We start from the raw sequence: 22,928 nt of genomic DNA, 5'->3' as shown, positions 1-22,928 counted from the left end.
TTGTTTCTTTATTTTTCGCATTGCCTTTGCCGCAACCCATGCATGTCTCTCAGTTTCTTAAGCATTTCAGCAATTGGCTTAAATTCGTAAGCGCCAATTTCAATTGCTATTAAAATCATTTATGCATTTTGCGGCTTAACAAAACTTAATTCATTTTCATTTGACAGTCCGCATAAAAGGGAAAACTGTATGCGAGCTTTTTTTCAATTTAGATTTATTCCCCATACAATTTGCATATATTTATTTTTAAACTTCACTTTAACTCTTGTGGCAGTCTGTCTGTCGCTGTTGCATACAATTTTATTTTTTTATATATTCATAAAACCAATTTTAAATGGAATATTTAAATAGCTGCGTTGAATTTTTCACCCAATTTACACATGTAATTTACATGCTGTTGAACTGAACATTTTAAATCTCACCTTTATTTCCAAGGTTGCCGGTTGCGTATCCAAATGGAATTTTGCACGTGAGCCAAAGACCTCCGGTGCTGACCAATGTCGGGGCTGCTCAATGGCCATGCTATCTCGCACATCGAAGCTGTCGAAAAATAAGAGAAACGGGCATTAAAATCCAGTAAGCGAATTTGTTATATAATGGCAACATAAATATTTTAGCCACCGCTTAAATCAAGTTGAAATAAATTCAGACTCAGACACACTCCAACAAATTTAAAGAAAGTCGCACTGCCAGACTAGCTCATTAGGCGCCAAACCAAACCAAAGCAGCCAGCTCAAGGTTTACCAAAATTAAATTTATGGCTCGCAGATAAATGTTTTCCCTTGCTTTTGCCCGAGTGCAATTAATGCGGCAAGTTCTTTCTAGCTGCAGTCGCAGCGGCACTTCGAGTCCCAACTAAATGCTTAAAGCTCAAAAATAAAATTATATGGCGTCATTAAACTGGCCATAAACATGCATGGCAGAGTGCCAAAACAAGCTGTTAACTGTTGGCATTGGGCTTGTAAAAATATTTTAAAGCCTAGCTAATTTTATTATCATTTGTTTTTAAGTGAAATTAAAAGCAATACAGCCATGAATTGGTTTTTTTAATTAATAAATATTGTAGAAAAACTGCAATGAAGCATTAAAAGCAATTCGAATGATAAACTGACAGATAAGCTTCTTATAGGTTTATTTTATGAAAGTATCACGCTTAAAGAGAACTAATAAGCAAGAAAATAATTTAAAATGTGCGTATTTAACAAAATATAATTAAACTAATCATATAATGAAACAAATAATAAGCCGACGACGCTCAAAGCTTAAAATAGATTTTTTTGAAATATTTAAAATTAATTAACATTAAATTAAATGTTCTTTATTTATGTATATCAACTAGTAATTGCATCTATTTCATCTATGGATTACGATTATTTTCCATTAAATATTTAATCAAACATGTATACCTATCATATTATTTCATTTTAATGTCTTTTTATGCATAAAATGGAGTCATTATGATAAGGAAAATAAATTTCCCATGCGCTGCAGCATTCGTCAGTTTGCTATAAAGAAAATTTGGCTAATGCAATTTGTATGTTGTTCATTGAATGTTTCGCGGCATTCGTGACATAAATAGCGGTCAGACTTTTGCATTGAAAAATGAAACTGGGCTGCAGCTTTGTGATGTGAAGTTCAGTGGGGCAAAGGCTTCGGCTTCGGCATCGGGTTTGGCTTCTGTTGTTGCAGAAACTTGGCGCGAGGCGCAACGCGGCTGCTGTTAGTGCGGCAAGTAGCGCTGTTAAGCGTTAAGCGTCTTTTTGTATGCAACACGCAATAAATTCATGCGGGCAACCAACGCAACCACACTGCCACACCCACTCTGGCGACCAGCCCCAGCCCCCAACTGCAGCCACAGCTCGAACAGTTGCAGGCAAATGCAACAACTTAATTGCTGCGTGCCGAGCGAACGGAACGAAAGAACTTAAGTGCAGTGTGTGTGTGTGAGTGTGCGAGCGAGATAGCTGCTGAAGTTTAAGTTGTCAGAGTGAGATGCAGCATGCACGTTAACCCAATTTTGCTTCGGTTTTCTTTTTCTCTCTTGCTTACTATGCCACCATTTTAATTAAAAACTAAAATACAGTACTAGCAACAAAATGAAGAAGCAAAACTCACACCCGCTGAAGAAAGTGAAAATGCTCGAGGGCATGGCTTAATAACTACGCTTTGGGAGCCTATGTTTATGACCAAATAATATGCAATGTGCTTCAAGCAAATCGAGTGTAATGAAAACGGTCAAAGGCCGCAGGCGTAAAGAAGGAAACTGTAACTTGATAAACTCAACATTTGAGTATATAAACTCTTAGTTTGCGCCACTGTGCGCACTCAACACTCCACAGAGTGCCACAAATTGCATTTATAAAAATTGCATTTGCCAGCCAAAATGCAAAATGCGCAAAACTTGGCGTTAAAATATGTTGAATGCAATTAGAACTGTTGCCTTTGCCAGTCTCGCTGTGTTTTCAATCACTTTTCATGCTCCTCTTGTTGTCGCTTGGCAACAACAACAACTTGGACTGGCCATAAGCTTAAGAGCATAATGCTGTTAAAGCCAAAGGCGCGAAGCAGACTCAAAAACAAAAAATACGTTTCGTAAGGGATTTATTCGCATAATTCGTGCGGCGGCTCTGTCTGGGGCTAATTAGTAAGTTAGGTAAACATAATTAACTTAATTTAGTGCGCGTCTGTCACAACAAAAACACACGCAAGCTCACACAGACAGACTGGGGCGCATAAAAGTTAAATCACACCTGCAGCCAGGGCACTTATCAGCTGCCAGTCAGCTGCGAAAAAAATTCACCCACACACACAGTGAAATTTTGTTGAGAGCCGCCAAGTCGACTTGCGTATACGCTGAGCTTACATTCAATTTATCAGTAAGCTCGCATTGGCGTACCCTTTTGGCTGTGTGTACGCATAACTTTAGCTGCAACTGTAGCACATTTGTTTGTCAAGCGTTTTTAAAGGCAGCTCTGGAGCCTCGTTTGCATTTAATTAAATGCGCATAAGCACAGACAATGGGCCCAAATGAGCTTCCACCAAGTGATGCCAAGTGGCCCACACATACACACACACACACACATATATATATACTCACCTATACAATGGTATGCCCGCATTATCACGAAACCATAAGACCATATAAACATCATTTAGGGGCTCGGCAATGGGGCAGGGCAGCGACACTGATTTACCCTCGACGGCATCAATGTCCTTCGTTTTGACTGCGATTGTGGTTGTGCATGTGGTTGGCATTAGTGTGTGTGTGTGTGTGTGTTTGGGTTGTTGCCGCCATTTTATTTTTGGTCCAGGCAAATTATGTTGTCACGATATATGTTTTTTTTTATTTTTTTTTGCATTGGTTGGTCGTTTGGTCAGCAGCAGCAGCAGCACATGAAAATAGAAAATAAATGCGTAAAATTTGTTAATTAAATGTTCGTTGCTTGTTTCGTTTTTTTTTTCTCTCTGTTTTGTTGGTATGCGTGGCTGCTCCTGGGCAGCCAGGCACTACACAGGACTGTAGTCCAGGCTTTTAGCAATTAAATGTTGATGGCGGCTTAATTTCAACGTAATTACAAACGCGTAAATTTTTATGCGAGCCGCGCTTAGAGCGCAGCTTTATTTATTTACTTATTATGCATGTGCGAAATGCGTGCGAAATGCTTTTTAAGTCAGCAAATGGAATGTGTGAGTGGAATGCAAGAGAAAGGAGAAAGTGCAACGGCAGTTAAGCCTTTGATTTAGTTTGCAAATTGTAATATTGTTCAACAGCCTGCACATTTAGTATAGCTGGCTTAAACTTAAATGCGTATTTAGTTATTTAAGTTAAAAATATAATGTGCACGAGCTTTAGCCACTAAACATATTCATGCTAAAATGTAATAACAATAAAAGTTCATTTATGAGCCATTCCAGAAAATGTCAATAGTGAAATCTTTAGCCTTCTATGCAGTTGCTGGGACTTGATTTTATATTCATAGTATAGGATGTGGATGATAGTGAGTTAACTGGGCGGCCTGTATTAACAGTAACTTAACAGTAGCAGCAGCATTAACAGAACAAGTGAGACAAGGGAAGTGAAAACAAGAAGTTGAGTAAGAGAGTCGCGAAATACGTGAAGATCATTTACATACATTACTAAAGAATAATAAGAGTATAAAAAACTTATGTTAAATATATATATATAAATAAGCAATAAGTAAATATTAGTAGAACTAAACCCTATTATATATAAAACCGCTTCAGAACACAGATCAGAATTTGTAGAAATCCGTTTGGATTTTAATAAATTTAAATATGGCAAGAATTGTTTTTATTGCAACAATAAAAAGCCAAACAGGAACAAGTTACAGTCAGCTGCCGATTTCGCGCAACTGTGACACTTCATTGTTGTTGTTGATATCGTTATTTGGTTATCACGCGTCATATCAAAAACATAGATACACACACACACACACATGTTTCATATGTATGCTGTAGGTTTGTTCATGCGCGTTAAAAATATTTCACATCATGCAGCAGTAAAAGCCATAAAAAATGCTGCCGCTCTCTAACACAAGCTAACTGCACCCCGCTCACCCCCACAGCCCCCAGCAGCAGCAACAACAGCGAAACGCAAAAGGTTTTTGGCATTGACTTTATGTGTAAATATGAAAAAATGTCATTTTATTGCCACAATGCGTCGAAATTTTGTGAGAATTTATTGCGCTTACGCGACGTTGTACAATAAATATGCGCTTAAATGCCTCCGAAAATAAAATGCGTGCGAGTGAGCATATGTATTTGTTTATTACTCTTAATGCTCGTGCTTGTGAGTGTGTGTGCGTATGTGTGTTTCTTAGAAATGCTCACTTTATTTTAATAATATTTTAAGGTTTTACTCGCAACAAGTATTTTTTTAAGACACAAATTAAAACAGTTGCGCTCTGCTGGCCTAAAAATATTTGAATCAATAAACCGCTTGCTGTTTGAACAGCAGTTTCAGAATTCTTTTTTATACTTTTCACACAGCTCTAATGTTCTCAGTGTAGCGGCAGACTGCTTATCAGCAGCGTGAAATTAATTAGTCGCTGAAGTCTGAATTTCTAACGCTAGAGGGCGACAGCTTGATAAACTCAATTCCTACGCGATGCAGGTGAGTGAAGTCATAGTTGGGCTACAACTCGGGCACGCTTCAGCGTGATAGTGATAAGTAGTAGCTCTAATTAATAGTGAAAAATAGTGTACTAGCTGATAAGCAACGTTCAGTTAGTTGCTTTATCGCGCTGGAGCAGAGCAATGCTTTAGATTTTTGCAATTGTTCCGACAGCAATTATAATAATGGACCACCTTGCCACGCATTGCAGGCCCACGCCAATGCCGCGGAATCACTCACAAGAAAAGACTTTCAACAGACTGTCGTGCCTCCAATGGCCCTCAAGAAGCGCTATGTCAAACGCTTTGTGCGTAAGCTCGTCTTTCTGGTGTTGGCCATTGCCTTCGTCTCGCTGATCACCACCATGATTGTGGAGAAGCGCATGGTCAAGTCGGTGCAGCAAGAGGACGATAGCAAGCTTGATCCCAATGGAGATCCCATAACGCCAGAGTTTAGAGCAGCGAATGTGCCGCTCACGCGACGCGCACCTCGTCCGCCCTTTCAAGATCGCAACTCCGTGCATGAGGCGCCAAAGCAAGAGGAAACTCAAGTGACACACACACAGTTCTTGTTGCCCACAGCGCAGGGTGAGCGTAGAGATTGGAATGACCACGTGGCCATGGAGGCGGACAAGGCACGCACGGGTCCAGGTGAGCACGGGCAGCCTGTAGTAATCGAGGATGCTGCCGAAAAGGAATTGGAAGACAAATTGTACAAGCTCAATGGCTTCAATGCTTTAATTTCTGAGAAACTCTCAGTGAATCGCTCAGTGCCCGATGTGCGACTCGAAGCGTAAGTAGCCATAATAAGCTTATGGATGACAAGCGCCCCTAACTGTTTGTTTTCTGCTTAAAGCTGCAAAACTAGAAAATATCTGTCAAAGCTACCGAATGTCAGCGTCATTTTCATATTCTACAATGAGCACTTCAAGACGCTGCTGCGTTCCATCTACAGCGTGATGAATCGCACGCCCAAGGAGCTGCTCAAACAGATTGTGCTGGTGGATGATGGCAGTGAGTGGGAGACACTGAAGGGCCCGCTGGACGAGTATGTTGCCCAACACTTTCCCGGCATTGTCGACATAGTGCGCAATCCAATTAGAGTTGGATTAATAGGCGCACGTCTGGCAGGTGCCAAAGTTGCCATTGGCGATGTTATGGTCTTCTTTGATTCCCACATAGAGGTGAATTACAATTGGGTAAGCTTCGCCATAGCCAACTAAATCAGAATTACTTATATGATATATGTATCTTTAGTTGCCACCACTTTTGGAGCCCATTGTCATCAATCCTAAAATATCCACTTGTCCCATTGTGGACAATATAGCGCATGCCAGCTTTGAATATACTGGTGGCTATCAGGAAGGTTCTCGTGGTGGCTTTGACTGGCGCTTTAACTACAAGCAGCTGCCTGTTCTGCCGGAGGATGCCATAGACAAGTCTCAGCCATATCGTAGTCCTGTAATGATGGGCGGACTTTTTGCAATAAATAGAGAATTTTTCTGGAATCTTGGCGGCTACGATGATGGCTTAGAAATTTGGGGTGCCGAACAGTATGAGCTTAGCTTCAAGATCTGGATGTGCGGTGGCATGTTGTTGGACGTGCCCTGTTCGCGTGTTGCCCACGTCTTCAGAGGACCCATGGATCCACGCCCCAGTCCGCGTAACTACAGTTTTGTAAACAGAGTAAGCATATTCTACAATGAGCACTTCAAGACGCTGCTGCGTTCCATCTACAGCGTGATGAATCGCACGCCCAAGGAGCTGCTCAAGTACATATTGTGCTGGTGGATGATGGTCAGTGGAGTGGGAGACCGACTGGAAGGCCCGCTGGCCGAGTATTGTTGCCCAATTGTTGGCTACTTTTTTCCTTGTTAATCTGGCTTGCGGGATGTGTGTGGGGCGATTTTCGTTCGGACATTTAGTGCGCAATGGATCACAATTCGAGTTGAGTATAGGGTTTTCGCACGTCTGGCAGGGTCTTTGGTTTTCCTAAAGTTGTCCATTTGGACGGGATGTTGATTGGCTGGGGTCTTGATTCCCACATGAAGGGGGGGGTGGGAGTGGGGAGGGATGTGGTACAGATTTGGGTTAGAGCTTCGTGGCGCGCGATCTGATGCCATAGCTATGAATCAGTGAGAGTGGACTTAATAATTGGAGATAGGGGTGGGAGTGGGCGGCGGGGGTGGGTTAGGGGGGGTGGGGTGGTGGGGTGGCGCGGTGAGGGGTGTTCTCTGATGCGTTTTTATTTTTTCTTTTCCTATTTGTCATTTTCTGGCATGTGTGCCTTTGACATGGAAAGTGATTCCTCACTTGTCCATTGTGACAATTAAGTTGCGCTGGGCCAGCTTTTGAGTATTCCTGGGAGGGCAACCTCAGAAGGTTTCTCGTTGGTGGCTCTTCGACTGCGCTTTTATACTACAACAGCTGCCTTGTTGCTGCCGGAGATGCCATACGACAATGTCCAGTCATATCGTGTCCTTGTAATGAGGGCGACTGTTTGCAGTTAAAGAATAAAAAAAAGAAAAGAAAAAATATAGAATGAATAAAAAAATAATAATAATATGAAACAAGAAAAAACAAAACAAAAATAATATAAAAGAATATTAAAAAGAAAGAAAAAAATAAAAAAAATAAAAAAATAAGAAAAAAAAAAATATAAGAAATAAAAATTAAAAAAAGAAAGAAATAAAAAAAATGAGCTTATTTCGAATCTTGGCGCGTACGATGATGGCTTAGAAATTTGGGGTGCCGAACAGTATGAGCTTAGCTTCAAGATCTGGATGTGCGGTGGCATGTTGTTGGACGTGCCCTGTTCGCGTGTTGCCCACGTCTTCAGAGGACCCATGGATCCACGCCCCAGTCCGCGTAACTACAGTTTTGTAAACAGAGTAAGCAGCTTAAACTTAGAATATAGAGAAAATGAAACTTTACTTTCGTTTTGATAGAATCACAAACGTGTGGCTGAGGTTTGGATGGACGAGTATAAGGAATATATTTACAAGCGTGATCCGATAAATTATGAATCAATTGATATAGGCGACTTGTCGCGTCAGCGTGCGGTGCGAGAGCGTCTACATTGCAAATCCTTTGACTGGTACATGAAGGAGGTTGCGCCTGACTTTCTACTCAAATTTCCACCTGTTGAGCCACCAAGTTATGCATGGGGTGCTATTCAGAATTTGCATTATACACAGTACTGTCTGGACAATATGGGATTGGGTGGTGAACAGCCCGTGGGCATGTTTGGTTGTGCTCAAAATCTCAGTTTTCCTCAGGCGAGTCAGAACTGGAAGTTTGCGAAAAGCCGCGATATACGCTTGGCTAACGATGATGTCTGTCTGGATGTGCACGACTCAAAACCAAATGCAACAGTTTATATGTGGAATTGTCACAATATGGGCGGTAATCAGTTCTGGTATTATAACCGCGAGTTACAATGGATTGTTCATGGGGAAAACGGACACAAGTGCCTGGAAGCTTTTGTTGAAGATGGCAAGCCGCTGGTTGTTCGGAACGAGTGTCAAGAAAATAATCCACGACAGCGCTGGCAATTTGGCAATGTCAACAATTCGATGCTAGACAATTTCTTTGAAGATTTGGCCAGAAATCCTACTTAAGCTCTTTTTTACATATATGCATACAACCTAAACAATTGTTGTGAAATACAAATCAAGTATTAATTTGTTTTTTAAAGATTTAAATAAACTAGACACTTAAATCATTACATTTCAGCGTGTATTTGTTTTTTTTTTAATATAATAGTCATGTCTATGCCATTTAAGCAATAATGAACTTCAAACAAATTTACGCTTTGTGTATTACATTTTTGTGAATGGAACAAACTTCATTTAGCTACCGGGAATTGAGGAAAAGCAGCAGATAAATTTACTATCTGAATATTGGTTTGTTTATTTTTAATATATAAACAAGCGCACTATAGTTAGCAGCAGCAGCCAACTCTTTTTTCATTTTTTCATTATTTATATTGACTTTACTTTAAAATATTTAAACTTGAATGCAAAAAGTTGTTTGTGCTTTGGAGCGTTAAGTAAAAATCAAAATTAGCTACAGATTTTTTACCAGAAGCTTGTAACAGTTACCATGAAATGCAATTAGTCAATATCTTTGTCAGTATGCAAATCTTTTCGATGTCAGTTAATATTGTACTTTGATTCTAAAATAAACATATTGACGGATAAATTATGGAATTATCAGAAAGTAAAACTGACCAGCCTAAGCCTAATATGGTGGTTCTAAAAAGAAAGTTCCAGTGCAATCGCTGGGTAAAGAGAAGAATGCAATATATTCTCGCATTTTCACTCCTAGTACTAATTGCAATAATAATGTTGAAACGAAGAAATAAAAAAAATTGCATATATAGAAATAAGTGTTCATTTGAATAATATCGCACCACAAAATTTGAATGAGGATAATAAAAGTGACATACTGCCGCAAAAGACACTGGACATGATCGCTACTATAAGATACAAACAGTTTACGCTGCCCACACCACAAACTGAACGCAGGGACTGGAACGACAACAAAATCTTAGAAGCGGACCAATCTCGAGTAGGTCCTGGAGAGCATGGCCACGGTGTAACCTTTGAAAGTTATGAAGAAAAAAAGTCGGAAAAAAAACTTTACAGATCTAATGGATTTAACGCTTTGGCCTCTGAGAAAATATCCGTGAATCGGTCGGTACCCGACGCAAGACCCGCAGAGTAAGAAAAACAATTCAACAGTTGCATTTAATATTTTATAGCTTCATTTTGTAGATGCAAGACCCGGAAGTATTTGGCAAAACTACCCAGAGTCAGCGTTATACTCATTTTCTACAATGAGCATTTTCACACGCTATTGCGTTCAATTCACAGCATCGTAAATCGAACTCCAAAGGAGTTGCTTGAGCAAATTGTACTGGTGGATGACTTCAGCAGCAGAGTAACACTGAAGGCTCCACTCGACGATTATATTTCTAAGAACTTTCCGCCAATTATTAAAATAGTTCGTAATCAAAAAAGACTTGGCCTAATTGGAGCTCGTCTTGCGGGCGCAAAATCCGCAACCGGTGAGGTTTTGGTAATTTTTGACTCTCACATCGAAGTTAACTATAATTGGGTAAGCCAAATTATATCAATAATTTGAGTTCTTTTAACATTTATCTCTGGTTAAGCTTCCGCCGTTATTGGAGCCCATTGCTATCAATTCCAAGATTAGCACGTGCCCTATGGTGGACAACGTTTTACACAATAATTTCGAGTACGCGCCTACTGAAAAAGGATTAAGAGGTGGGTTTAATTGGCGTTTTTCTTACAAACAGTTGTCCCTTCTGCGTGAGGATAAGCTCAACCCAACACTACCAGATAAATTTTCACTCAAATTTCACTTCATTTATCACAAAAATCCATCAGCAAAGCAATTTTTCTCTTGAAGTTCTGCCTGCCTGGGCTGGTTGGATATATGGGGTGCCGAGCAATTTGAGCTAAGCTTCAAGATATGGATGTGCGGTGGCATGATTCTAGATGTGCCTTGTTCACATGTGGCACATATTTTTCGAGGCCCCATGGATGAACGTCCTAATCCACGAAGCTATAATTTTGTGATAAGGGTAAGTGCTTTAGATTGATAGTAAGCTTTACCTGATAGAAAATTATTTCTGTCTGCACAGAATCAGAAGCGAGTTGCCGAGGTCTGGATGGATGAGTATAAGCAATACGTATATAATCGTGAGCCAGAGAACTATGCCAAGTCGGAGGTTGGAGACCTGACGCGTCAGCATGCAGTACGCCAGCGACTAAAGTGCAAATCCTTTGACTGGTACATGAAAACGGTGGCATTTGATTTTCTTGTAAATTATCCGCCTATAGAGCCGCCTAGTTATGCTTGGGGTGCCATTAAGAATGCCGTTCATACTGAATACTGCTTGGATACTATGAGTAAATCAGCTGAAAGTCGAGTGGGATTATTTCAATGCGCCGAGAATCTCACAAATCCACAGCCAAACCAATTCTGGCAGCTATCTGCCCATAGAGAGGTACGACATCCGCATGACGAACTTTGCCTAGACGTTCAAGGAGACAAGAAAAACATTCCTGTATGGATGTGGGAGTGCCACTTAAGTCAAGGCAACCAGTTCTGGTACTATGACCGTAAGAAAAAGTGGCTAGTCCATGGTCAGAAAAATCACCGCTGCCTTGAAGCTATTAATGATAAAGGCTACCCGGAAGTTGTTGCAAATAAGTGCGACAAAAGCAAAAGGGAACAACGATGGACATTTGCCACAGTCAATAACTCCATGCTGGATAACTTCTTTGATAATATCGTCAGTTATGAAAGTTAATTAAGTTTATTAATTTTGAATTAAATTGTTTAACTTCTTTCGCATTAGCTGCTTTAAATAAATGAAGTGAGGAATATTTTTCTCAGTGCTTGATCCGTAACTTTTTCTTATCGCCACCATGTAATTAAGTTAGCAAACTTTTGTTTAGCTCTACAAGCTGAACGTTTCTTTTATATTTGACTTAGTATAATGTAAGTCGTGTAGAGTTAACGTGTACGCGGAACAGTCAAAATTATTAACTAAATGAAAAATTGTACTCAAATAATAATACAATTGCAATGCCAAAAATGCTCAACTATTATGTTAAGCGTTTAATAGCAAGAAGCGTGGCTAATAATATATTATTTACATTAGTAGCGCTATTCGGTATATTAATTTTAAATAAACAAATGAAAAGAATTGGATCTATAGAAATAAATGTGCATCTAAAAGATACCGAAACGAAAAGATTTAACAATGAAAATAAATCTAAACAGTTTACGTTGCCTATACCAAACGGAGAGCTAAAAGATTGGGCAGACAAGGAAGCCATTCAGACAGACAGAGAACGTTTTGGACCTGGCGAAAATGGCAAAAGGGTAATAATAAAGAATCAAGCAGAGAAGGATTTGGAAAAAAGACTTTATAGATTTAACGGCTTTAATGCTCTGGTGTCTGAAAAAATATCTGTGAATCGGTCGGTACCCGATGCAAGATCCGAAAAGTAAGTAAATCTTTTTATCAGGCAATATTTCAGTTTTCCAATATACAATAACTTTTTGTAGATGCAAGCAACGCAAGTATTTGGCCAAACTACCCAGTGTCAGCGTTATACTCATTTTCTACGAGGAGCATTTTCATACGCTATTGCGTTCAATTCACAGCATCATAAACCGAACTCCGAAGGAGTTGCTTCATCAAATTGTGCTGGTGGATGATTACAGTAGTAAAGAATCACTGAAGGCACCACTCGATGGCTACATCTCGGAGCACTTTCCACCAATTATTAAAATAGTTCGTAATCAAAAAAGACTCGGTTTAATTGGAGCTCGACTTGCAGGCGCAAAATCCTCGACCGGTGAGGTGTTGGTATTTTTTGACTCGCACATCGAAGTTAACTACAATTGGGTAAGCTAAATTATATCAATAGTTTGAAGTTTATAACGCATAACTCCCTTTAGCTTCCACCGTTATTGGAGCCCATTACTATCAATTCTAAGATATGCACTTGTCCTTTAGTAGACGGCGTTGCTCATAATGATTTTAAGTATCGAATCCATAGAAATGGAGCAAGAGGTGGCTTGAACTGGCGTTTTTCTTATAAGCAGCTGCCTCTGTTTCCTGAAGATAAGATTCAATCCAATCGCTGCCATATCGAAGATCCAGTGATGATGGGAGGACTGTTTGCAATCAGCAAAGCATTTTTCTGGGACTTAGGTGGCTACGATGATGGACTGGACATATGGGGTGCCGAGCAATTTCGAGCTAAGCTTCAAGATATGGATGTGCGGTGGCATGATTCTAGATGTGCCTTGCTCCCATGTGGCACATATTTTTCGAGGTCCCATGGATGAACGTCCTAGTCCACGGGACTTTAATTTTTTAACAAGGGTAAGCTCGTGAAGTTTATACTAGTTTGATATTATATTAATTTATTTCTGCACAGAATCAAAAGCGAGTTGCGGAGGTATGGATGGATGAGTATAAGCAATACATGTATATGCGTGATCCAGAGTATGCTGAAACGGATGCTGGAAATCTGACTCGTATGCTTGCAGTACGAGAGCGACTAAAATGCAAATCTTTTGACTGGTACATGAAAACAGTCGCATATGATTTTCTCATTAAGTATCCGCCCATAGATCCTCCAAGCTATGCTAATGGCGCAATTCAGAGTTTGAAGTATATGCAATATTGCTTGGACACTATGGGCGAAAGAGAGGGAAATCGAGTTGAATTATATCCATGCGCGAAAAGTCTGATATGGCCACACGATAATCAGAACTGGGTGCTTTCAGCTGATCGAGTGCTAGCAGCGAGACATGAAAACCTATGCCTGAATATCGGAAAACACACAAATGAGCGAGATATGCCTGTTTGGATGTGGAAGTGCGTCAATGGCACATATAACAATCAGTTCTTTTACTATGACCGTAAGCACAATTGGCTGGTTCATGGTCAGCATACGCATCTCTGCCTGGAAGTCATAAGGGAGAACGGCAAGCCGCAAGTTGTTGCAAATGAGTGCATTAGTAGCCGTAGACGACAACGCTGGAAATTTGGCACCGTCAATAATACAATGCTGGATAATTTCTTTCATAATATGCCAACAAATAAAAATAATAAGAATATAAGTCCTCGCTACTACGACTATGACAGCGCAAATTAAAAACCGAATATTAACTAATGCATTAACTTAAGTGAAGAAAAATTGTTTACTGCTATTTTAAATCTGTATATTCCTGTAATTAATCTTATAAGTAAAGGTTTGCTTAACTTCTTATTAATGCTAATTTTCCTATATGTCAGTTTGTTCAGCATACAGTATTGGCTTCTGGGCATTTTTCAGGCTGACAGTTTTTCTCAGATAAAAGCTCATTAGCCTGGTTTCAAAGGCACATTTCGAAGTATAATTTGCAAGCTGCAAAACAAACTTTGCAAACGATGTTGAGCCACTGAGGTGGAGCCATTAGTCTGCTATTTGTGCTTGCTGGCATCTCTGTCAGTGGGTCTTGCCTAACTATCTATTGCTGGTCGAAAAATGCCAATGCATCAAAGGCTAAAATGCATCCCATTGACTGCATTACTAAACGACTTTAAGCTAACTCAGCTTCTTTTTCTTTTTTTGGATGGGGTGGGTTGACGGTAATGGTGGGTCGACTCATGCTCTGGCACTTTGAAAAATGTACGTTGAGACTTGCTTTTGGGTGCATTTTTGTGTCGCCTTTGGTTGGCCGTCACTTAACTACAGCAGTCGACAGCTCGTGCATGTTAAAAGCTATTTAAATATGCTCTCTTTGAATGCCTTGATTGGCTTACTTGACTGGCTCGGCTTGCCAGACTTTGGCTTGGCTGGCACTTCCTTAGTTTGGTTTGGTCTGGTTTGACTTGACTTGGCTGGGCTCAAAAAAGGAACCCACAAGACAGTTGGAATATGGCACTGATGCTGCTGTCTGTCTAACCTTTTTGCATGAATTAACCCTATAATTGTCAAAGAACTTCAAATTGATGCAAAGCCAGCTATAATTCCCAACTGCTGCTCCAGGCAATTGCTCAAAGACGTTTCAAATAATGCATTAAAGAGAGAGACAGAGAGAGGGAGAGAGAATTATGTGTAACTGCATTTAAGAAAGTCAACTTATACAAGTATTTTCAGGACTTTTTTAAGCTTTCTACTTGTCTGCTTAGCTATCAAATTTCTAATTTCAATTTCAACAAGCCTACAGAAATTTTCTTTCGGCTGCACTTGGGTTAAACTCAAACCCAAACCCAAACACCAAACGCACTTTGTCTCACATTACCAGCTGAACACGCTGTTTTCTCTCTCTCCTTCTCTCTGTCAGTGTCTCTCGTGGGAGCGTTGGGCCTGCCACCCACTCGCCTCGACACAAGTATTTTCTGATGCAATTTGAAATGCAAAACTTTAAAGGAACTTGCGCTGCTGCTGCGACAATGGTTTTCGCAACTTGGCACTGTTAACTTTATTTCTAATGCATTTACATACAGAAGTGCAGGCTCTTGTGCATATGTGAGCGCATACATTAGCTGCTGTGCATTAGTGTGCGTATAACTGAATTTTTGGGACAAGCATTTTAATTGATATTTAAGTACTCGCCTGGCAACTGGTCGCATTTGTTGCTTCACTTGTGTAATTGCCAGTGCGTCTTGGGCCCACCAATTAGCATTAACAATTTGCCATGACGCAAGTCCTGGCGACGCCCCAACGCAGCAGGCTATCTTCATTCCCATATGGAATGCGCTTATTTCATGTAAAAATATTTTTATTCTGACGAACGTTGACAGTTACACGTCGACAGCAGAATGTACACATGAAAGCTTTCAAATCACTCTATGCTTGTGTCTAATGTGTGCCTGTGGGTGTGCGACATTTTGCGATTAATCGTCGGGCTCATTAGTGGTGAAAATATTTATGAAGACCTTTGGGAAAACGCAGTGTTGTGCACTCATTAAATATACATTGAAATCATTCTTAACTATTCACAGCGTACATTTGTAGATTACCAACTACAAATGATGATGTGTGTGTATGTGTGTGTCTATAATGAATATGTTATAAACTTGGCTAGAAATAACGAGTCTAACTGAATTAAATTACCAAAAGGAGCTTATAATATCTTCATGTGCTAGAGCTTATGCATTAATAACAATTATTTGAAATTTAATTCTATGTTCAAATACTAAAAGCATTTTGACATTCAAGTCTAGTTGCCAGTGGAGATAAAAAGACAAAAATGTAAAGCCATATTAAATATGAAAGACAGAGTAGAGGGCTAAATTTTTTTCATAATTCATTCATTCATCAATGTCATTTGTAAGGAAAAGTTATTTTGATAATAAGAACGGCAGTTTCTTCATTTTCCGCAGCTGTTATAATTTATATATGCACATAAGGTCAGAAACCTTTAGGTTAACTATTACAATCTTTAGCTAGATGAATATTGAGCTAATTACACAGCAGACAATCCTCACTCGCGGAAAATTAAATTGATGTCTTAATTTCATAATTGAACTTGAACATTAAACATAAATTAATAGTTTGAATTGAGATGTAAACACTGAACAATTAGCATAGTCACATTATTACTCTGTTATTATTATTCGAGCTACATATATGAATATGTTAGCTATAAGAATAAATTTAGTAATAAAAGCATTGTTGTTCCCTTCAGTAATTATTTCAGTGCTTTAAATACTTTTTACAGTACTAGACTCTGCATTTAAAATGTTTGGCGCTGTTTAAAGCGCGTTCGGCTTTGACTTTTAAAGCCACCAGAGTGGGCATCATGATAAAAATAAATAACTCAACCGACACACACACAACACACAATCGCAATTGTAATATGCACATTAAGCCAACCACTTGCACTGATCGCATATTGTCTGTTGGTGCATTGTGGTTTTCACAGTCAGTTTGCATTTGCGCACGCTTGACCCGCACTCTGTTTGTCTGCATTGTGGTTGGAAATTGCATTTGCTGTGGATTATTGGCCATGCGTCTGTCATTGTGTGAAGAGTACGACGACGAAGCAGAAGAGACTTAAGCCGCTCAGTTGAGCTGCGTACAACTAATTTTATTTTCAATTTGGCAAAACTAAGTACAAAACCAGAATGTTAAGTCGACCAGTTGTTGTGTTAAAAATTGAATTAAAGCCGCTCAGTGCTCAGTGCACAGAGCATTGCAAATACATAGACATGGCTGCATAACAAGTTTCTTTTTATTGTATTGCATTTGAAATTTGATCAAATTTCAATTTGCCAAAAAAGATGGCAGACAGCAACTAACAACTAAAAATTGGGCAAGAGTCAGGAGCATTGGATAGAAAATTGCAAATACCACCGAAATGAAATTCGTCTGAAATATTAAACGCAAAACTGAAACTGAATTAAAACCAAAATTGATATGGCAACAAGCTGCATACAGTCGTTGGGGGCATTTCTCAATCACATAATGCCCACAAGAATAATCAAATTCGATTAAATTGTACAACAGAAACAAAACCAAAAACAAAATAAAAACGATAAACATTTGAACATTTGAATTTGTGCATGGCTCTGGCCACTGCAAAAACCAGATGAAATCACAAAACTGCATTAGGACAACCAAACATGCAGTTGACTGTTGAATTTGCAACAAAACCAACTGGGCTAAACTAAATTTGTTTTCAACCATTTTACTTACCAGCAATAGAAATATTGCAGCTTAAGTTTTTACTGTCATGTTCAACTGTTTATTAGCTGCAATTTTCCATTGCCTGGCTGCGCCTTTTTTGTTTATTTTTTTTTATTATTACGTAGCATGCATATGGCAAAATTGCCAGAGGGCAGCAACAGCAGCCAAAAGTCATGAAGCTCAATTTTTCGTATTCCGCCATTATTAGAGTTTCTGCTTGCCAAGACGCAAAACAATCAATATGCCAGGCCAACAAAGCAGAAGGATAACTGAAGCAACGAAAGAGAGGCAACTCGGCGAGGAGGGGAGTGGGAGGAAGGGGGGAGAGGGAAGAAAGGATCAAGGGGGCAGGGGAAGGGAGGGAAGTAAGGAAGGAAGGATGGAGGGAGGTGGGGGGGGTGGAAAGGGGGCAGTTGGAGGGATAGGCTAGGGCTAGGGAGAGTTTGAGAGGGTAGGAGGGATAACGAGGGAGCAAAGAGGAGGGATAGGGAAGAAAAAGGGAGGGGCAAAAGGGGAGGAAAAGAATGGGTAGATAGGGAGGTGGATCATAAAGGGAGAAATTATAAGAACGGGGAAGATAAGGGAGGAAAGGGAAATGCAGGAAGGAAAGGGTATATATTAGGGAGGAGGTGGGAAGAGGGAGGGTTAAGAGTGAGTGGGAGGAAACAATAGAGGGAGGCGAGAAGGAGAGAAGTTAGCAGGAAAAGAGTTAGAGTGAGGTAGATAAGGAAAAAGGAAAAGGAACAAGAAGGTAGCAAGGAAAGAACAAAGTCAAAGAAAAAAGAGGTGGGTATAGAAAGAAATAAGGAGGAGGATAAAGGAGGGTGGGGCGAGAGAGAAAATAGGTTTTAGGGTAGTTAAGGGGAAGGGGGAGTGTAGGAGATGGGAGGGGGGAGAGAAAAGGGAAAAAAGGTGATAAGGTGAAAAGAGGAGGAAAGAGGGGAAGGAGGAGGAAAGAGAGTGTAGGGGGAGAGAGGACGAAGAACTCGATACAGGAGGGAGAACGGATAGAAAGAGAGGGGGGAGGGGGATAGGTAAAGAACAAGGGGTAGGGAGATATGAAAGCCAAGGGGAAGACAAAAAAAACGGGAAAGGAGGGAGGGAGGGGAGGGGGTAAATAGATAATAGAAAAGGAGGTAAGCAGATAGGGGAGAGAATAAGTTTAGTTGCATACAATAAGCTTGAAATGCAGCAGCTAACGAAACTCACACAGGCCAAGTAGCAAAGGCTGCCTGCTGCTGCTGCTGCTAACAAATAAGCCCAGTTAGTTTTATAATAAAGATACAAAAATCTGTGCAGCTCACACTAAGACCCACTGAACTGCCCCACTGAACTCTGTGTAAGGGCAACGGACTCGTTGTTGTTGTTCTTGCTGCTGCTTGTCTGTTGCTTTTACTGGCTTACAACAGCGGCTTACAACTTTATGCAAAAGCCGGTCAAAAAGTTCAAAGGTGTTGACCACCGTGTTTAAGGCTAAAATATAAGAGTGTTGCATATTGAATTTATTCAAAATGTTGGCTTAATCAGCTGGCAGCTAATACCAAAAACTTTTGCTCTAAGCTCAGCATAAAGTTTTTTATGAAACAAAACTACGCAATACAAAATTTATATTTGTTTCTATTTATGACTGCTTCATAAATTATTTGTATTAGCAATTTTTGATTTACGATACTTTTGTGTTGGCCTAAATGAAATTTGTATTTGATTAAATTTCGAACAGCAACAAAAATTATTGCTTTAATTTTTTGCGATTGGCTTTAAGTCTGGAGGCAAAACGAGTTTATTAAACGGCTCTGTCTGTATTCTATGGTTAGTGTGTGTGTGTGTGTGTGTGTGTGTGTATGTTTTGTAAACTTGTATAGTTGGCACTATTACCTACTGCACCCCCAAACTACAGCGACGACCTAAAAATGCAAAAATCAATACGACGCAGATTCAAAAAACGTGCGCTGCTTACAACAACAATCATGCACACTATATATGCAACCCACACACACACACACACACACAGAGAGAGAGACAAACACAATCATACACTTGTATGTATGAGAACATAACTATTTTGCATAAAATAAAAGTTTTTTGGGCTTTCGACTATGGCTATTGAATCATACAAAGCACGTATGTCCTTCTGCTGCGGCTGCTGCTGCTGTACGCTTTGTATAGCTCAATTGTGCTTTTGTCTTTATATTGTTTCCCGTTTGTTTGTCTCCAAGCGAGAGGGAGCGAGCGAGCGAGCGAGAGAGCAGACAATAAAGCATCTCATGCATTGACCCAAATTTATGCAATCGAAACTTTAAAGTATCAAATCAAATAAAACAGAGCAATGGAATTTTCTGTATATATTTCTGCTTTTTGTTTTTGCGAGACGCGCTTTGGCGCTGAGGCGTCGACAGCTGCACGTGCTGCTTTCCCTCGGCGCAAATTGGGCGACATTAAAGCTGTTGCTGGGGCTATATGCATGCCAAGGAGTCACGATTTCAGACTTGTACTTCGTTCGTTTGCTTTCTGCATTGTCGTTTGCCTGAATATTCAAACATTTTGTTGATCCCGAAAACTTATGAATTATAAAATATGCATACAATGGACCCGCTGTCTGGCCATGCGGCCCCCAGAGCTGCTCTCAGCTGTTTGTCTGCTTGGCGCTCGTAATTCTATATACGCTGCGTATGAGTAATTTATTTTCATATGTATGCACCTGGCTGATGCGCAATGACGCATTCGCTGAGTGCTGTTGTAAAATTAGGTGACACAAATTTCACATTTTTGCTTTCCATTTCCTTTGTCTCCATGGCTGTGTGTCTGTGTCTGTTTCTGTGTTTTTTGTTTCTGTCCACCCTCGCTGATATCTAAAATGCATTTTGCCTGATGGTATTTTAAATGAGAGTCGTTAGGCGAATGCAAGTAAAAAAGATTTACATATATTGTGCATAAATTGAAAATGCCATGAATATTGCATTGTCACAGAACAGAAATGGGCCAATGGAAATACTATAGGCTTTGAATACTTTTATATACATAATTATTTCGCTCAGCACTTTGCTGAAAACTTCAGCCTTAACGCTCTTTAGTCCTTAATGATATACAAGATATATGTTTACTGGCCTGCGCTTCATAAAACCTTGTACACATTTCTACAATTTCGCTCTTCATGGCTTGCTTTCTTTTATTTTGCTCGTCTTTTTGCTTTTGCCGGCTCTTGTTGTTGAGGAAATAACTTACAATTGACCTCGTTAGCCGCTGTCTCATGTGTATGCCGCTTTATGGACTTGTCCTTTCATCTCTCACTCGGGCCAAGTGTGCGCGCGTCTTGCTTTGTCTCGCTTCCATTGTGGATGCGAGCGGCTTCTGCACTAAGCTGGCTAGTTGTGGTAGTCGCATTAGTGTTGTGACCTCTTGACTATATCATTTCCTGCTTTTTCATATGCCAAGGAAGCCGGCGTCAGCAGCTAATGCTGATCCAATTATGGCTTGGACAGGAGCAAAGAGCACCAGCCAGAGCCAGAGCCCACCATAGTCAATATGAAACGGATGTGCTCTTGTTGCCCATATTGTCGTCTCTTTCACACACACACGACTGATGTTTTATGCAGTCAGCAAGCTGAACGCACAACGCACTGATAAATATAAAGTATTGTAATTATATTTCTTATGGCAGTCATGCTACAGCTTGGCTTTTGAAAGAATTATGATGCCGCTCTCTTTTACACTCTCCCTCTCTCTCTTTCACTCTTTCGCTATTGTGCCCTGCAGCATGCTCAACTCGTTGGCCTGCTGCTTGTTGAGCTAATTAAATTTAAATTACATTTCGTTTGTTGTGCGTGCTGGATTTTAAAAGGATTCAGCTCACAGTTCTTGCTGCTGCTGTAAGGAGTGTTGTAAATAAATTAAAAATGATTGTTTGTACGCCAACAAAAATACACACACACACACACACATGTAAGCTACTGCAGTGTTTCAATTCCATGCGTTCCCAAGCGCAAATCAACGCCCATGAAATTTCAACAAACACTGTCTCAAAGGACAACAGAAAGCAACAATAAAATTACATCACTTTTTATCTTTTTATGTGAGCACAGTGCGCGTTTTCTTTATTTATTTGTCTTTTTTTTTTTTTTTTGTTATACACAAATATCAATATGCATAAATGTATGCCTCGTTTTTGGTGGTTCCCCAGAGTAAATGTAAACAAGCGCTTATCATATATAACAAATATACATATACACATACCCATGTGTGTTTAAATATGTGTACATACATGTGTATGCGTGTGGGCCTGTCAATTGTCATTGGCAGTCGGTTATGGGACTTTTGGCTCAGCCAAGTCAGCAGCAGCATTTATATTTTGTTATTATTAACAATACTCTAACATTATAAAGCAGCACATACAATTTTGTAATACAAAGAAATCAAAGGTCTATTTTATATAGAGAACGCGAATCTGTTAAATATTCATAAGTAATTGTAAACTGAACTTATGATTATGGTACACATATTTACCGTTGAATGGTTTGAGGTTTTTCAACAAAATAGATAATTATAGTAAAAGTATATAGAATATTTAACAATTTTTTATAACTAATTTTCTACAAATCAATAATTATGAATATCCCAAACGTAAAGTTACAAATTGGAAGTTCTATGGCAGCTCAGAATGAAATTGTTTTGTTGAAAAGAATTCAAATAATTTAAAATGATAGAAAATAAACTAATAAATAATATTTAGAATATTTTGAATAATACTGCAAAATATCAAAAATATTATATGTAATAAATATAATTTAAGCAACCATCTTGTGCAATTTTTTTAAAAACATACCAATATTTTTTTAAAGTATCTAAGACTCATCTATCGATATTTTTTCATTTTAAAGCGGCTTGTAGCGTGTTTGAAAGTTACTTTTAACAGGATACTAAATTTTGCCAATGTCATTCACAATATCATTTTGTATTTCGTTTTTTTTTTTTTCCACCCACGCAGAGGCCAAAAATGTCATAACTACATATTGACATTGCCCTGTATGCCCTTCGGTTTTTGTTGCTGCTGCTGCTGCTGCTGTTATGAGCCGTGTTGTTGGTCGTATAATAAAAGTAGGTTGAATATTGCAACATTTTGCTTTAAAAATGCCATCGCACAAGTGTTAAAATCGCTCATCATGTCAACACAGCTCACAGCTGCCATAAGCGAGGGCCAACGCTATTGAACCTTATAGCAATGTGCTGCCATATAAGTATGCTCTATGTATGTGTGTGTTTGTGTGTGTGGCTATGTGCATCTGTATATGTATATGTGATGGGAATAGAAATACGCTGTGTTATGCTGAGCTAAGCATACCAAACCGGTCGACGGCAGCAGCTGCCTGCAATTGTTGCGGCCTTTTAAGTCGGCTCAGCCATATAAATTCTGTGGGTGTTTTGTGCTCATCTGTGTGAGTGTGTGTGTATGTGTATGGCATTGAAACATACACATAGTTACCGTTGACAACAATTGTGGCAAATGTGGCACATCAGAGTCAACAAAATAGCAAGCGCTTGATTATTTTGTTGCCTTGACGGAAACTT

General features: G+C 39.5%; 4 protein-coding genes across 4 annotated transcripts in view; 3 read left to right on the top strand and 1 right to left on the bottom strand.

Annotated features, from left to right (window-relative positions):
• Window positions 1–22,928, bottom strand: part of LOC108607930 (neural cell adhesion molecule 1-A) — a gene marked incomplete at its 5' end in the record, with an annotated part of 58,816 nt that overhangs the window by 23,490 nt on the left and 12,398 nt on the right. Inside the window, 2 exons of the mRNA XM_033294152.1 lie at window positions 423–540; window positions 3,098–3,224. Coding sequence (XP_033150043.1) covers window positions 423–540; window positions 3,098–3,224 — 245 coding nt within the window. The remainder of the gene's footprint in view (window positions 1–422; window positions 541–3,097; window positions 3,225–22,928) is intronic.
• Window positions 5,064–8,815, top strand: LOC108607928 (N-acetylgalactosaminyltransferase 4-like). The gene is made up of 5 exons (XM_017999043.2): window positions 5,064–5,134; window positions 5,346–5,926; window positions 5,990–6,332; window positions 6,391–6,819; window positions 8,082–8,815. The coding sequence occupies exons 1-5, from the start codon at window positions 5,129–5,131 to the stop codon at window positions 8,751–8,753; spliced, it is 2,031 nt and encodes a 676-aa protein (XP_017854532.2). The 5' UTR covers window positions 5,064–5,128; the 3' UTR covers window positions 8,754–8,815.
• Window positions 9,318–11,515, top strand: LOC108607929 (N-acetylgalactosaminyltransferase 4-like). Its single transcript, XM_017999044.2, is given in 4 exon segments — window positions 9,318–9,857; window positions 9,912–10,254; window positions 10,310–10,744; window positions 10,805–11,515. Coding segments are annotated over 4 exon segments (1,704 nt in total). The 5' UTR covers window positions 9,318–9,603; the 3' UTR covers window positions 11,477–11,515.
• On the top strand, window positions 11,866–13,904 carry LOC108596787 (N-acetylgalactosaminyltransferase 4-like). Its single transcript, XM_017983322.2, is given in 5 exon segments — window positions 11,866–12,179; window positions 12,241–12,583; window positions 12,637–12,933; window positions 12,935–13,066; window positions 13,122–13,904. Coding segments are annotated over 5 exon segments (1,809 nt in total). The 3' UTR covers window positions 13,845–13,904.

This window comes from Drosophila busckii, chromosome 2L (assembly GCF_011750605.1).
Source record: "Drosophila busckii strain San Diego stock center, stock number 13000-0081.31 chromosome 2L, ASM1175060v1, whole genome shotgun sequence".
NCBI classification, from domain to species: Eukaryota; Metazoa; Arthropoda; class Insecta; order Diptera; family Drosophilidae; genus Drosophila; species Drosophila busckii.
Note: the sequence above shows the minus strand (reverse complement) of the source record. Positions and strands in the feature narration are given on the sequence as shown.